The following is a 17,274-nucleotide window of genomic DNA, read 5'->3' as shown; positions in this document are numbered from 1 at the left end:
TCTTTACTGTACCGATGAAATTAGAGATTGCTTATTTTGCAAAAGGATGAAAATATAGTAATCCCCATTTCCTTGAGGTACCACAGTATCACTCTTACCTTGTATCAAAGATCTCTCTCACTCATTTTACATTAAAACTGTGGAACAATTTTCTTGGGAACAACAATATAAAATGGATGTGTACACTCTTTGCAATTTCCAGAGACTGCTTTGCTGCTTTGATGTGCCATTCACTTTTACCTAATTTTTTATATGGTTATATATGTATATTTCTATTTTTTATTATTATTTATTTGTTATTTACTTCTTTATTTTTACCGTGCTTGTGTAGAATCATTGTCAAATAAAAAAAATTGATTATGCAGAATCATTCTTTGATTTTTCAGACATGAAGTCTAATTCAACATATTCATGACATATTTTATTCGTCCTTACAGTGTATGTACATTACGAATAATAATAATAATAATAATAATAATAATAATAATAATAATAATAATAATAATAATAATAATAATAATAATAATAAAGAAAAGAAAGTACGTGTAACTCACGGCATTTCTTTTGCTCAGAGTGATGCCATATCATTTTAATCTGAGGAAAATGTGATTTATCTTAACTGACAGTCTACAGCATAACACGAAGTTCTGTGACGTTCTCTAGTTCTCTGTATGCCTGTCTAAACCACCCAGCTCCCTCTTTTCACTTTCTCGAGATCACGATTCAGGATTGAGGGAAACTACGTTGCCTTTCCCGAACTTATCTATCAAGCGAGGAAAGTAGATGCCGGGGCTGAGTACGAGAGCAATGACGAGATATCACGAGTTTTGTACGTCTTTTTGCGTTGCAATTACTTCGAGTAAAAGGATTTATATGCAAAAAACATGACGAATACATCGTCCCTCATATTATCATTATTGGAAGCTGCAGATACTTCGAGTGAAAGGATATATATATATACAAAAAAGGTGAAAAACACGTCGTGCTTCATATTATCATTATTGAAAATAAAACCTCAGAATGACAGTTGCATTATCCGACATCCTAAAATGACACTCTCGATTCGATTCTGGTAATAGCAGATATGGGTAACCCCTTCTTAGGTTTCATTTTCAGTGATGACGATATGAAGAACGATGTATTTTTCAGTTTTTTTTGTATAGATATCCTTTTACTCCAAGTATTTGCGACGCAAAGAGACGCACAAAACCCGTGATATCTCGCCATTACTCGCGTATTCAACCCAGCATCCATTTTCTTCGCTCGCCTTGTCGACCGACACGTCAGCGGGAAAATTACTTTTCGATACTAGTTTTCCCATTACTATCTAAATCACGCATAACAATTCCCTTCTAATATAAACTCATTGACAAAAGCATCTCAGCAATGCCAGGGTAACAATGCCTGACGCACGAATACAGGTTCTACCTTCGACGCTTCGTCGAAAAGGAACAATTAAAAATGAAAAGTTACTAACGTCCTCTCGTGAACTGACTCTACGTCACTTACGAAAGTCACCGAGCGATGGCGTTCATCCCGCTGGCAGGCGTTTAGACTTTATTATTAAGAATAATGGGCTGTGTAATTCGGTTCTGCATTCCCGAGGCAGGTCAGTGGCAATAATAACAGCGTGGGAAGCGGTGTTTCAAACGGTTGACGAGGGAGGGCAGGAATACTGTTGTTATGCTCCGGTGATCAGCGCTCGGCGGCCGTCGAAGGGAATTACCTGGAAGGATGAAAGGGAAGGGGTTTTATTTTCTCCTTTATGAGATAACCTGGAGTTATTATTATTATTATCATTATTATTATTATTTTTATTATTATTATTATTATTATTATTATTATTATTATTATTATTGTATTCCGATGCATAAGGCTTTCTTGTGCACCCGCTAGTTTTTCCCCGTAAGGGAGTAGTGCCCTCAGTCACCCCACGTGGTGCACTGTAGGCATTACTTGTAATTCTTTGCAGCGTCCATTCGGCTCCTAGCTGCAACTCCTTTTATTCTTTTTACTGTACCTCCTTTCATATTCTATTTCTTCCATCTGACTTTCCACCCTCTCTAACAATTGTTTCATAGTGCAGCTGCGAGGCTCTCCTCCTCTTCACCTTCCTGACCTTCTTGCTGTCAATTTCCGTTTCAGCGCCGAAAGACCTCATAGGTCCCAGCGCCTGGCCTTTGGCCTAAATTCTATATTCCTTCCTATCCCCAAGTTTTCTCGTCTCTTATCGAGTCCGAGGTTTTTCGATAAAGAATCGGAAGTACTTTGATACATTTAAAGTTCTGTTAATCAGACGCTTAAAGAGAGTGTTGAACCAACCCACCTTTATGAAAGTTAAGTTTCGAATGTATAATGGGACTTGAAGGAAAAAGTAGATGATATAGAAATGACTGTTTGCTTTGTATATACGGAACAAGAAAGGATAAAAGCCTGAGAATTGTAGAGTTAAGACGAATGTAAACAGTGGTTAGTGCAGCTTTAAAGACGGATTATTTTTTGAGATGGTTTGGTCTCGCGGAGAAAACGGAAAATGTAGGTTGCTGGAAAGTTCTGGCGGGCGGCAGGGGTGACTGACCGAGAAAGTGCTGGGTAGAAGGGATAGAAGAAGCGCCGGAACACCAGGGCCTTTATAATAAAGAAGGCCAAGAGTCCCTGGAAGATGGAAATGAAGGACCCATTGAGTTTAGGATGTGTATCAATTTTAACGAGTTCCTTTAAGGAAGTATTTTTCAATCGATTTATGAAATTCATGCTGCCAAGCCAAGCACTTGGGCACTTTCTGCCATTCTGAACTTAAGCTAGTGAAAAATGGGTGTTAGAGATGTTGAACAGCAAGATTGATAACCAGAAAGTACATGGATCTAAAGGTGGAACTGAGACAAAACCGTAATAATTAGAGAGGTTGGAGAGTAAGATGGAAGAGAAGCGGGAATGGAGGTACAGTAAAAGGCTAAAGAGTGGGTACAGGTAGGGGCCATTTAGTAATGCCTACAGTGCACCACGTGAGGTGCACTGACGGCACTAACCTTCTGAGGGAGGGAGGGTTTTTTGCTTATAGAGTTAATCCTGAAGTCAACAATTGGTAAATGAACGTGCAAAAGACTGTCGCAATATCTTTGGTAAGACATATTCTGTCAGGAGACAAACTACCAGTAATTATATATATATATATATATATATATATATATATATATATATATATATATATATATATATATATATATATATTATATATATATATATATATACACACATATATATACAGTATATATATATAGTATATATATATATATATATATATATATATATATATATATTTATATATATATATAAAATTATAAAATTATATATATATCTAATATTATATAATGTTGATAAACTCCACAGTAATTGGGAAAAGACGAATTAGTTCTTTCAATATTTTATAAAATATAATAACTTAAACTTGTAAGATTTTTTTTCAGCATAAACAAATATATTTAATAAGAGAACTCACAACATCATGTTGTTTTTCATCCATAACCACTTGCTTCCAATTGCCTGATTAACGAGGGCGAATATAATGCGATATGATTAAACGTAATAGATGTGCTTACTTAGCAATTTTAGTCATTATTGGCTAGCTTGATATAATCTCTCTCCTGAGTACATTGTAAGAGCATGGCGTTCTGGGTATTGTTTGCTTTGATTCAATATTATATATATATATATATATATATATATATATATATATATATATATATATATATATATATATAAATATATACATAATATATATATATATATATATGTATATGTATGAATATATTATCATATATATATATATATATATATAAATATATACATTATATATATATATATGTATATGTATGTATATATTATCATATATTATATATATATATATATATATATATATATATATATATATATATATATATATATTTATATATAACTAACGATACACGTTTTCTCCCACTGTGAGGGTGGCTTCAGTTGTTAGCCCGATTGCAACTAACCACAGTCGCGTAACTACTATGTACATATATTACTGCTCATTGGATTTTAATGGACTGTCTTCAAATCGGTCAGGAATCGATATATCCCTTCTTGCCTCACTGGACTAATTCCTACCAGGAGAGGGGGGGTGGGGGAAGGGGTGGCTCAAGAGAAAAAGTAAAGGCAGTGGTAACCGCCATGTTCATACTTGACCTAGTGGATGGTGGATGAACACCCTGTGCAAAAAACTTCCACTGTCATACGTCCTATAATATTCACTTTTCTCATGTTTGTACTCTTGCGCTTTCTGAATATTGTGTCTTGTCCTTTCCTTTACCTCTTTAAAGCCAACTATCCATTATTTTCTAGGTTTGCCTCTCCTTTTCCTCTTTATACTGTAGAATTATACCTTCTTTTCTCCATTCTTTTCTCCAACCCATTTTCCTTCATTCCTTCCACATGACCGGACCATTCCAAAACACTGAGTATCTCCTTTCACCTTCAGTAGCCTTTTTACCACTTCTTCTATGTATGAAGTTATCATCAAACATTAGTACTCAAAGAGAATTCAGGTATTCCACAGTCTTCTGAGGAACAGCTTTGGTAATATATATTAGCTGAAGCTCAGTGCAACTTATCTCTTTCTTATAAGGGGAAAAAAACAATTAACTATCGAAACAGACTTATAATGTATATTTGATCATAAAAAACTGTAATACTAATACTAATACTAATAAGCGTATTGTTCGTTGTTTAAACGGTATAAAAAATATCCGTACTATATTACCACTAGAAATATCAATTTGACCACCTCTACCTTTATGGAATATAGAAGAGAAGAAATGAAAAGATTTTTAGAAGCAATCATCAGTATTTTGTGTGGGAGAACTGTTGTATTAGAAATTTGTAGGTATCTATTAAAATATCGGTTCGAACAGTACAAGTTTTAATGTTTTAATTACATAATTAACAGTACAGGGGCTCTGTATTGAGTGTCCGTATGAAAATAGATCGTCAGAATGCCAAAGCTTTGAGTGACTAGACACAAAAATTTGTCATACCACCATTGCGTATTCTATAGTGATGATATGATTCATAAAAGTAGGAAAGGAACATAAAGGTAAGGTTCAGTAGTACAAAGTTGTCATGCCACAGAGTATCACAAAGTAGTAAGCATTGCTAAATGTGCGTCACCATCATTTATGGCAGGCCATAGGTCTTGCTCGGGGCTTGCGATACAAGGCTTGGCACGGGACTGACTGGTTGACGAGGCCCAGAGGGAGGCAACTGGGAAGGAGAGCCGGGAAACTGGGATCCAGAACTTGAAAATTGAGTGCCAGGTCCAGGTATCTGGGATCCAGAACCTGAACTTGAAAATTGAGATCCAGATCCAGGTAACTGGGCTCCCAAACCTGAACCTGAGAACTGAGACCCAGACCCAATACCAGATACCTGAGATCCAAGGCTGGAACCTGATGACTGGATTCCAAACCCAGATCCAGGGAACTGAGATCCAGAACCAGCAAACTGAGATCCACCACCGGCAGCAGCAGCAGCAGCATCTTCTCGAGCTGCCTTTTCAATCTGAGCAATGGCATGAGCTGGAAGTGGAGGAGGGGTTGGCAGGAGGTCAGATTCTACGCGGAAGCCACCTTCATCAGCAACAAACTGGAAGTTAGCTGGAGTACCGTCTGGGAACGTGAATCTGAAATGATAGACTCATATGTGAATGCTGCAGTAAGTTATAAAGGTTGTATAGATTTTTCACTAATAGCAAAACTATCAAACAGGAATCGTATTTTGATATAAAGTACTGACTTTTAATAGGTGTTTTTTGCATTAGAGTGTTGTTATGACAATACTATCAAAAATTAATTTTTTCTTCACTTACGACCAAGCCCCCTGCTGTGCCACAGCTCCTGTTTCACCTTGTGGATATCCCTGCTCTTGACGAAGAATGCCATCACCAGTCTCAAATCTGAAGTTGTAAACACCGTCACCATGAGGCCCATCACGTTCATCCACAAGGACAGGGACTGCAGGTGCTGAAGGGCCATCAAATCCTCTAGAAGCTGCTCCAAAGTTTCCACCTAAAGATCCCCCAACACCCCCACTAGAAACCCCTCCAAGTCCACTAATAGATGACCCACCAGAGCTTCCTCTTGAAGACCCTCCTATTGTACTAGCAGTTGAGCCACTAAAAGTTCCACTAGAAGATCCCCCAAATCCACCAGGTGAGGAGCTAACTGAGCTTCCTCGTAGAGAGCTTCCTAAACTAGCTCCAGTCGAACCACCAACACCTGTGCTAGAACCCCGATATTCTGCAGGAGAGGAACCACCAAATGCCACTCCTGAAGATCCCCCAGTACTTCCACTAACTGGACTACCAAATCCTCCACTTAAGGTTCCTCCAAAGCCACCAGTAGATGAGCCACCTAAATTTCCTCCAGATAATCCACCAAATCCACTAGTGGATGAACCACTAAGTGAATCTCCAGCACTTATACTTGAAGAACTGCCAATGGCACCACTGGCAGAACCTCCAAACTGTCCACTCAATCCTCCAGAAATACCCCCTGATGAACTAACACTTGAGCCTCTGACGTCAACAGTTGAGGAGATACCAAAGTCAGATCCTAAAGAACCTGAAGTGTCAACTGTGCCAGATCCAGAGGATCCTCCAAAAGAACCTACAGAAGGTTCACCTAGTCCAGATGTAGAAGTCTGACCAAATCCAGATCCTGAGGAACCACCAAAACTTGTCCCAGGAAAATCATCAAAGCCAGAACCCGGTGAAGCAGTAATTCCAGGACTAGCAGTTGTGGCAAAACCAGATCCTGAGGAACTGCCAAAGTCAGATCCAGGAGTAACACTAATTCCACCAAGATTAGAGTCTAAAGAACCCCCATGTCCTGCAGTGGAAGAACCTCCATAGCCACCACTTGAAGAATCTCCTAACCCAGATACAGTAGTGCTGCCAAAACTTGATCCTAAAGAACTTCCAAGTCCACCAGTACCAGTACTTGTAGATCCTAAGGAGCTTCCAAATCCACCAGTACCAGTACTTGCAGATCCTAAGGAGCTTCCAAATCCACCAGTACCAGTACTTGCAGATCCTAAGGAGCTTCCAAATCCACCAGTACCAGTACTTACTGATCCTAAGGAGCTTCCAACTCCACCAGTACTTGCAGATCCTAAGGAGCTTCCAAATCCACCAGGAATTGTACCAGTAGAGCCTAAAGAACTGCCAGTTCCCAAACCAGAGGTACCACCAAAACTAGTTCCTGGGGAGGTTCCTGGTGAAATGGTACTTACAGTTGTGCTGAAACCAGACCCTAAAGAACTGCCAAAGTCAGATCCAGGAGTAACACTAATTCCACCAAGATTGGAATCTAAAGAACCCCCATGTCCTGCAGCTGAAGAACCCCCATAACCAGCACTTGAAGAATCTCCTACCCCAGATCCAGTAGTGCTGCCAAAGCTTGATCCTAAAGAGCTTCCAAATCCACTGGTACCAGTACTTGCAGATCCTAATGAGCTTCCAAATCCACCAGTACCAGTACTTGCAGATCCTAAGGAGCTTCCAAATCCACCAGAACCAGTACTTGCAGAACCCAAGGAGCTTCCAAATCCACCAGAACCAGTACTTGCAGAACCCAAGGAGCTTCCAAATCCACCAGTACCAGTACTTGCAGATCCTAAGGAGCTTCCAAATCCACCAGAACCAGTACTTGCAGAACCCAAGGAGCTTCCAAATCCACCAGAACCAGTACTTGCAGATCCTAAGGAGCTTCCAAATCCTCCAGGAATTGTACCAGTAGAGTCTAAAGAACTGCTAGTTCCCAAACCAAAGCTACCACCAACACTAGTTCCTGGGGTGGTTCCTGGAGAAATGGTACTTATAGTTGTGCTGAAACCAGATCCTACAGAACTGCCAAGGTCAGAACTAGGAGTAACACTGATTCCTCCAAGATTGGAGTCTAAAGAACCTCCATGTCCTGTTGCGGAAGAACCTCCATAACCAGCAGTTGAAGAACCTCCTGCTCCAGATCCACTAGTGCTGCCAAAACTTGATCCTAAAGAGCTTCCAAATCCACCAGTACTGGTACTTGCAGATCCTAAGGAACTTCCAAATCCATCAGTACCTGTACCTGCAGATCCTGATGAGCTTCCGATTCCACCAGTACTAGTACTTGCAGATCCTAAAGAACTTCCAAATCCACCAATACCAGTACTTGCAGGTCCTAATGAGCTTCCAAATCCACCAGTACCAGTACTTACAGATCCTAAGGAGCTTCCAAATCCCCCAGAACCAGTACTTGCAGATCCTAAGGAGCTTCCAAATCCACCAGGAATTGTACCAGTAGAGTCTAAAGAACTGCCAGTTCCCAAACCAGAAGTACCACCAAAACTAGTTCCTGGGATGGTTCCTGGAGAAATGGTACTTACAGTTGTGCTGAAGCCAGATCCTAAAGAACTGCCAAGGTCAGAACTAGGAGTAACATTGATTCCTCCAAGATTGAAGTCTACAGAACCTCCATGTCCTGAGGCTGAAGAACCTCCATAACCAGCAGTTGAAGAACCTCCTGCTCCAGATCCAGTGGTGCTGCCAAAACCTGATCCTAAAGAGCTTCCAAATCCATCAGTACCTGCACCTGCAGATCCTGATGAGCTTCCAAATCCACCAATACCAGTACTTGCAGATCCTAAAGAGCTTCCAGATCCACCAATACCACCACTTGCAGATCCTAAGGAGCTTCCAAATCCACCAGTACCAGTACTTGCAGAACCTAAAGAGCTTTCAAATCCACCAATACCAGTACTTGCAGATCCCAAAGAGCTTCCAAATCCACCGGTACCTGCAGATCCTAAAGAGCTTCCAAATCCACCAGAACTTGTACCAATAGAATCTAAAGAACTACCAGTTCCCAAACCAGAGGAACCAACAAAACTAGCTCCTGGGGAAGTTCCTGGTGAAATGGTACTTGCAGTTGTGCTGAAACCAGATCCTAAAGAACTTCCCAAGTCAGATCCAGGAGTAACACTAATTCCACCAATATTGGAGTCTAAAGAACCTCCATGTCCTGTGGCTGAAGAACCTCCATAACCAACACTTGAAGAGCCTCCTGCTCCAGGTCCAGTAGTGCTACCAAAACTTGATCCTAAAGAACCTCCATGTCCACCTGTACCAGTACTTGTAGAGCCTAAGGAGCTTCCAAATCCACCAGTACCAGTGCTTGCAGATCCTAAGGAGCTTTCAAATCCACTAGTACCAATACTTGTAGATCCTAAGGAGGTTTCAAATCCACCAGTACCAGTACTTGCAGATCCTAAAGAGCTTCCAAATCCACCACTAAGTCCACCAGTACCAGTACTTGCAGAGCCTAAAGAGCTTTCAAATCCACCAGTACCAGTGCTTACAGATCCTAAAGAGCTTCCAAATCCACCAGGAATTGTACCAGTAGAGCCCAAAGAACTGCCAGTTCCCAAACCAGAAGAACCAACAAAACTAGTTCCTGGGGTGGTTCCTGGTGAAATGGTGCTTGCAGTTGTGCTGAAACCAGATCCTAAAGAACTGCCAAAGTCAGATCCAGGAGTAACACTAATTCCGCCAAGATTTGAGTCTAAAGAACCCCCATGTCCTGCAGTGGAAGAACCTCCATAGCCAGCAGTTGAAGAATCTCCTACTCCAGATCCAGTGGTGCTGCCAAAACCTGATCCTAAAGAGCTTCCAAATCCACCAGTGTCACTACCTCCAGTTCCTGATGAGCTTCCAAATCCACCAATACCAGTACTTGCAGATCCTAAGGAGCTTCCAAATCCACCAGTACTTGCAGATCCTAAGGAGCTTCCAAATCCACCAGTACCAGTACTTACAGATCCTAAAGAGCTTCCAAATCCACCAGTACCAGTACTTGCAGATCCTAAAGAACTTCCAAATCCACCACTAAGTCCACCAGTACCAGTACTTGCAGAGCCTAAAGAGCTTCCAAATCCACCGGTACCTGCAGATCCTAAAGAGCTTCCAAATCCACCAGAACTTGTACCAATAGAATCTAAAGAACTACCAGTTCCCAAACCAGAAGAACCAACAAAACTAGCTCCTGAGGAGGTTCCTGGTGAAATGGTACTTACAGTTGTGCTGAAACCAGACCCTAAAGAACTGCCCAGGTCAGATCCAGGAGTAACGCTAATTCCGCCAAGATTTGAGTCTAAAGAACCCCCATGTCCTGTGGCTGAAGAACCTCCATAACCAGCAGTTGAAGAATCTCCTACTCCAGATCCAGTGGTGCTGCCAAAACCTGATCCTAAAGAGCTTCCAAATCCACCAGTACTAGTACTTGTAGATCCTAAGGAGCTTTCAAATCCACCAGTAACTGTACCTGCAGATCCTGATGAGCTTCCAATTCCACCAGGAAGTATACCAGTAGAGCCTAAAGAACTGCCCGTTCCCAAACCAGAAGACCCAACAGAACTAGCTCCTGAGGAGAATCCTAAATCATCAGTTTGTGAACTAGCAAAAGATCCCCCAGATGTAACACCAAGGCCTCCACTGCCAGTATGACCAAATCCATCAGTCAATGATCCTCCTACACCTCCTGTGGTACTGTGAGTTATGGTTGCTCCTCCAAATCCTCCTTCAGTTACACCCCCGTGTATACCGCCAGATAAGCCTCCAGTTCCTGCAGATAAACTACCTGATCCATCACTAAATGAGCCACCATGAGCACCTGGTATGCCCCCTATTAATCCTCCTGAAGTTCCTCCACTGGAAGAGATACTATGAGTTGAGGTTGATCCTCCAAATCCTCCCTCTGATAATCCCCCCTGTATACTACCAGGTAAGTTTCCAGTTCCTGCTGGAAAACCACCTGATCCTGCACTAGGTGAGCCACCATGAGCACCTGGTATGGTTCCTATTATTCCTCCAGAAGTTCCTCCAAACCCACTTCCTAAACCTCCAGTGCTTCCACCAACTGATCCTATTGACCCTCCACTAGAAACACCTCCTAAACTTCCACTTACAGCTCCCCCAGATCCCACACTTGATGATTGAGAGGCACCCACATTTGGAGTTTCATATAACCTTGTTGGATTTGAGCTGTGCCCATCAGGAGCAGAAGTTACAACAGCTAACAGTGCACACAGCACCAATTTCTGTGAAAGGAGTGAAATTGTTAGTTTGTGAGCTAACATTTTTTTAATTCATTACAACTGCAAGATAAATAATTTTCAATGGTATCTATATTTAGTCTAGAGTTGTACATTGTTTAAATCTAGAGGTATTGACAGAATGTGTAAGACTTAGTTTGGCAGTTGAATACTAGTTTAGTCTGGACGTATTTTTTTGTTTTAGTGAGAATGTTGTATTGTTGTCAGTGTGTATGGAAGCTGCAGTTGTAAATAACAGTATGAAAATGTACTCCTTAGAAAATGAAGTAAGAAAAACATCCATCAAATACTAGTATGATCACCGATGATTGAGAGGATGGGTGGCTTGGAATTATTTTAGTGTTCACAACTGAATTCTTAAAGGTTATATTGTCATGGAAATGAAGAAATAAGCACCTAGGAACTGGAAGAAAATATTACTCATTCAGTTATCTATGACTGCATTGCTCCTGGGTTACCTTCCTGAGAGGCGTTACTCGTCTGGTCTTCAGCAAGTGTTTTTGGGATGAGGTTGTTGGCCCCTATGTGCCAATGGTGTCTGGTATTTTTTGGTTATCTATCTATATGCTGGGATTTAGTGATAACCTCTGCTCCGGTGTCCTGTTTCATAGCTAGCTTGATACCGCTGGTGAAATTATGAAGAAAGAAGTACCAGATAACAGCAAATGCCACGTTATCCTTGAACTGCTGAATCAAGTCTGAGAGCTTGTTCAGAAACTTTCACACCATTAGGCTCTTCTTCACACACTACCTCACTCACCTCTACCTTGCATGAACTCTTTTACTGCTTTATTGATATGTGGGACACCCCTGCTTGCTCTATACAGCACTTCTTCCTTCTTCCTTCCTCATAAGACTTCTAAAATCAGCCATCAAAGAGATGGGTAACCTAATATCCTTGTTGGGTCGATGTGTAAGCAGGACAAGCCAATATAAAGGTCAAGGACATATGATGAGAATGAGGTGGAACCCACAGTCCTGCCTTTTTAGGGACTGATTATAACTACTATTATTTTTATAGTCTGGAAATAAGAGCAAAAAAGCAAACTGGAATGAAACGAACGGGATCACAGGTATCCTCGGAGAAAACGTGGGAAGAGTTGGCCGAATGGTCGTTGCCATGACAACTGAGAGACTCTCCTTGAGCTCATTGTAGCAACGGCCAAAGGCGTACTTGTACAAAAGAGGCAGCAAAGCCACCTTGGACTAGGAAAGAAAGGATAGGTTGAATAGGGGTCACTGAGGAGGTGAACTACATTTGAGTCAATGTGTTGAGAAGAGAAACTGAAAAAGAAGATCCTGAATATATTACTTAAAAGGTATTCCAAATAGTAGTGAATGAGGGCGACAGGACTTCAATACCGGGATGAAGGAAGAAAGACATCATATAATTTTATAGAACACTCAGCTTTTTCGAAGCGGATTTAATCCTCTGAATCGTGTAATCTCTCCAAAACAAAACAGGTAAAAAATGCGCCGAGGTTTCTTCGGCGCAATCGAGTTTTCTGTTCAGCTTATAATCAAGGCCACCGTAAATAGATCTATCTTTCTGTGGTCTCGGTATAATGCTGCATGAGCCGCGACCCATGAAACTTTAACCACGACCCGGTGGTGGCCTATCCTATATCGTTGCTAGAAGCACGATTATGGTTAACTTTAACCCTAAATGAAATAAAAACTACTGAGGCTAGAGGGCTGCAATTAGGTATGTTTGATGATTGGAGGGTGGATGATCAACATACCAGTTTGCAGCCCTCAAGCCTTAGTAGTTTTTAAGATCTGAGGGCGGAGAGAAAAAGTGCGGACAGAATAAAGTGCGAACGGACAGACAAAGCCAGCACAATAGTTTTCTTTTAAAGAAAACTAAAAGCCACAACATCTAAATATCGATGGCGGGGAGAGGTTTGGTAACATATTCATCCAAAAATATTAAATTGGACGGTAGACGAGCAAAAGAAATTGGTAGTAGCTGAGTCATGGTGGTATTCAACCAGAGCAAGCGATGGAATCCCAGATATGCTCACGAGGTCAGAGTTCAGATCTGAAGACGGGGTGATTCGAAGGTGAGCTCTAAAATCTTGGCTGGAAACCGAAAGAAGAAGGAGAAAGGGATTTTGAGTTATGGGGAAAAGCATCAGTAGGAAAGTCAAAGGTAGAAGTGAGAGAACTTAGGTGTGGCTGGAAGGTCGAAAGGGAAAGAGATGAAGACATTTCCCGGGAAAATTCAGTGTTTTAGATTTAGATTTAGATTATATTCTACGGCTTTGAATGATTTTTTCCTCTTCATTTGTAACAGAGATATCAAGGACCTCATTCTTTCTACAACAATGTGTGTCGACAAACCAGAAATACTTTTTTTTTTTAACATTGACTTTCTTGGTGAGAAGGCATCAGGGGCTGGCAGTTCGAAGTAAGATACCGGTCAGTGAAGAAAGGAACAAAGTTTGTAGAATAAGATGATATTAATAGCCGGAGAAGTAGGTTTGAGCCAGAATGCTCTACAGAAGATACAAGAACCATCAATTCATCTATTGATGTGTTTTAGATATAAAGTCTTTGTTCTAGTAAAATATCGGTCAATGAAGAAAGGAACAAAGTTTGTAGAATAAGATAAGCAACAGCAAACAAGATGCTATCAATAGTTGGAAAACTAAAGTTTGATCCAGAACGCACCACAGAAGATACAAGAACCATCAATATATCTGTTGATGTGCTTTAGGCATAAAGTCATGGTTCTATCTTCTTGATTCTTCTTGCCTTCACAACCGTAATCCTGTTGACCTTCGCTTTCCACAGTGTTCAGTAACAAACTCCTTCCAGCTGATTCACCGGCTCTTTCGATAACAAACACTTTCAAACTCAATCACCAGTCTCCGAGGCTTTTATCCTCGTGCACTGGTTAAAACTTATCATTGGAAACATCAGCAGTTTCGTGCTCCGTGCGTTGATAGTTCTCTTATCACACGAAATTGCACCAATCAATCAATCCCAAAATAACTGCCGACAGTCAGAAGAGTAACACCTTTTGGGACCATCACCACTACGAGAGAAAGTGTGTGTATTAGTGTGTGTGTGTGTGTGTGTATATATATATATATATATATATATATATATATATATATATATATATATATATATATATTGCTATATTTCTCTATGTACAATAGACTTCACGCCTTTGCTATCTATCTACAGTTATATATTTTACAATGATATATTCATGGTAGATATTATGAGTGCTAACAAATTGATATTTCAACTCCTTACGGTTATACATGGTACAGATATTCATGTGCCAAATGCGTGTATGTGTATGTATATTTGTGTATATATATATGTTTGTGCATGCATGTAGACATATGCGTGTATGTGTATGTATGTGGTGAGTGTATGTATATATGTGTGTGTGTATGTATGTGTGTTTGTGTATGTGTATATGGTTTGTTAATGTGAGGACAATCAGGAATTACTGTTGGTTATCCTTTTCAGTAGTTTCCTTTTGAGTAAAATTTAAATAGGATATTATCCAGCGATTTTTTTTTTAGTGTAAGAATTGTGTATGATAGATCAAAAGAAACTTTTAGGATTGATGAAGATATAGGATATATATATATATATGTCAATCATTTAATTGCCCTTCCAAAAAAGGAAACTTTATACAACTTACTGCGATCATCTTCGAAGCCTGAAGGAGTCGTACTGAGTGTATTGATCCTACTTCATGACAGGACTTATATACCGAGCCGTGCCCGTAGCCCCTCCCCCACGCCCTGTTTCCCTCATTCCCTCCTCCTCCTCCTCCTCCTCCTCCTCTTCTTCCTTTCCCTCAGTCCCTGGCACCTCCCACCCAAGCATTCTTCCTCTCCTCTAGTGAGCTTCTGCACCTCCTTCCGTATCCTACCACCGACTGGGGATTCCCGATGCCTTTCCCACATCCTACTCTGGAGAGTAGAAGGGAAGGGGTTTCCCGCCCCCTTCTCCTTGTCTCCCCCCACCAGTCCCCCAAATCCTGTAGACTCAGCCAATGGCTTTCTGTAACTGTAAGAAAAACCCTTTCACTGCCGCTGATCCCAATTCATGACAGCCAGTGGTAAGCATGAAGAGGAGATCCGGGGTGGGGAGGAAGAGGGAATGCATCGCAGGGTAACAACCCGTCAACCATCCCCCTCGCCTTCCTCTTTCCACCCCTACCCAGTCGTCGTCGTCGTCTCTTCCCCCGCCCCCAAAATCATGGCTTCATCATCTCAAGCGCCGAAGCCAAAGGGCCTCCGGGGAAGGCTGAAGGAGTTGGGGTAGAAGACGATGCTTCTTCACTCGTGACAAAACGGAACGGTGACAAAGTGGATGACTTGGAGACCTTTTGTTCCGGGAATGTTGACGACATATCGCCGGGTCATACTTGCAAGAAGAATGAGAGAGAGAGAGAGAGAGAGAGAGAGAGAGAGAGAGAGAAAGGGAATCTGCGGCTTCACCTGGAAGTTCTTTGCGGAAGAAGAAATAGGAAGGAATTCGCCCCATTCAGATTTTTAGAGCAGGCAACTAACGTTCGGTATATTTTGGCATAGTAATAATTAAGTACTCTTTGTTGGAAATGATAATAGTAATAATAAAAATAATGTTATTAATAATAATAATAGCTTGTGCAAATAAAATACGAGCTCACCAACAGACACAGATATATATGGATGACTTGCGCCCTCATTCCAGAGAGATTTGTTTAGAACCGGATGGGTAACATTCTGTAGCCACGCCCACCCTTACCAAGGGAATAGGTGTATATATATATATATATATATATATATATATATATATATATATATATATATATATATATATATATATATATACTGTATATATCATGAAATTAGGAAATATGGGCCGGACCGATTTCGTCTGTTTACACATTTTCTAACGACCGGTACATAGCAGAAGAATTTGCATACGTATGATAGAATGAAAGCACAATTAATTCATAATACTAATGCTATTTACCAATAATTAATACTATTCAAACTATCTACCAATAATTTACACAATTCACATTGAGTTCCAGTCCTTCTGAATATGTCCAAAAAAAAAAAAAAAAAAAAAAAGACGAAACCGGTCGGGACCATAATCTTTGTTTCATTTATCCCTGCAGAATTTTATATATTTAAACCACGTATTCGCGTGAATTATTCTTTGTGTGTGTGTGTGTGTGTGTGTGTGTGTGTGTGTGTGTAGACAGAGAGAGAGAGAGAGAGAGAGAGAGAGAGAGATTGAGGGAGAAAGGGAAGAGAAAGGAAAACGCACAAGAATAAAACAGAGAAAGTGAACCGAAAAATCATTTTTAGCGAAATACGGAGAAATGAGAGTCGTGAATCTAAGTGGCCAAGCCAGCATTTTTACTCATGCACGCATCTCGCACCCTTCGGAGAGCGAAAGGCGAGAGAGTTCCCTTAACAGCAAACTACTCTGATTCGTATTAGACGTGTTTACTTCCCGTGCGATCTTGGGTCATCCAAGGTAACTCTGGTTGTCAAACGAGGAGAAAGTAACTCGGGTAATTCCGCCCGGCGCCTTGCCAGGGCAGAAGAATACGTGTGTTACACATTTGCCCGTGAAGAGGAGAGAGAGAGAGAAAGAGAGAGAGAGAGCAAAATGCAAAGAGTGAGAGAGGAAACGACGGATGAAAAGAGAGAGAGAGAGAGAGAGAGAAAGTGATGAATTGAGTGGTTCGATAAAAATCGTGAAGGGAAAACGTACAAAGTAATTGAGAGAGAGAGAGAACGAAAGCAAAATACGGAAAAGAGTCAGAGAGAGAGAGAGAGAGAGAGAGAGAGCAAAATGCCGAAAGAGTGAGAAAGGAAACGAGAGAGAGAGAGAGAGAGAGAGAGAGAGAGAGAGAGAGAGAAAGTGATGAATTGAGCGGTTCGATAAAAATCGTGAAGGGAAAACGTACAAAGTAATTTAGAGAGAGAGAGAGAGTGAAAGCAAAATTCGGAAAGATGGTGAGAGGAAAGGAGAAATGAAAAGAGAGACAGTGATAAAAGTGATAAATGGAGTGGTTCGATAAAAATCGCGAAGGGAAAACGTACAAAGGAACTGAGGAGAGAGAGAGAG

The 17,274-nt window shown here is 40.8% G+C and overlaps 1 protein-coding gene across 1 annotated transcript; it reads right to left on the bottom strand.

The window, feature by feature from the left end:
• Positions 1-4,756: 4,756 nt before the first annotated feature.
• On the bottom strand, positions 4,757-15,162 carry LOC136838435 (fibroin heavy chain-like). Its single transcript, XM_067103350.1, has 3 exons — positions 14,840-15,162; positions 5,891-11,157; positions 4,757-5,704 (listed from the first exon to the last, which is right to left on the bottom strand). Exons 1-3 carry the CDS (start codon positions 14,846-14,848, stop codon positions 5,200-5,202), a joined length of 5,781 nt encoding a protein of 1,926 aa, XP_066959451.1. The 5' UTR covers positions 14,849-15,162; the 3' UTR covers positions 4,757-5,199.
• Positions 15,163-17,274: the final 2,112 nt, after the last annotated feature.

Source organism: Macrobrachium rosenbergii, chromosome 5, assembly GCF_040412425.1.
Source record: "Macrobrachium rosenbergii isolate ZJJX-2024 chromosome 5, ASM4041242v1, whole genome shotgun sequence".
Classification (NCBI taxonomy): domain Eukaryota; kingdom Metazoa; phylum Arthropoda; class Malacostraca; order Decapoda; family Palaemonidae; genus Macrobrachium; species Macrobrachium rosenbergii.
This window is presented reverse-complemented; position numbering and strand designations above follow the sequence as displayed.

Coding starts and splice junctions, on each gene's coding strand:
- LOC136838435 (XM_067103350.1), bottom strand. Junction 5,705..5,890: donor GCACAGCAGGGGGCTTGGTC/GTAAGTGAAGAA, acceptor CTATCATTTCAG/ATTCACGTTCCCAGACGGTA.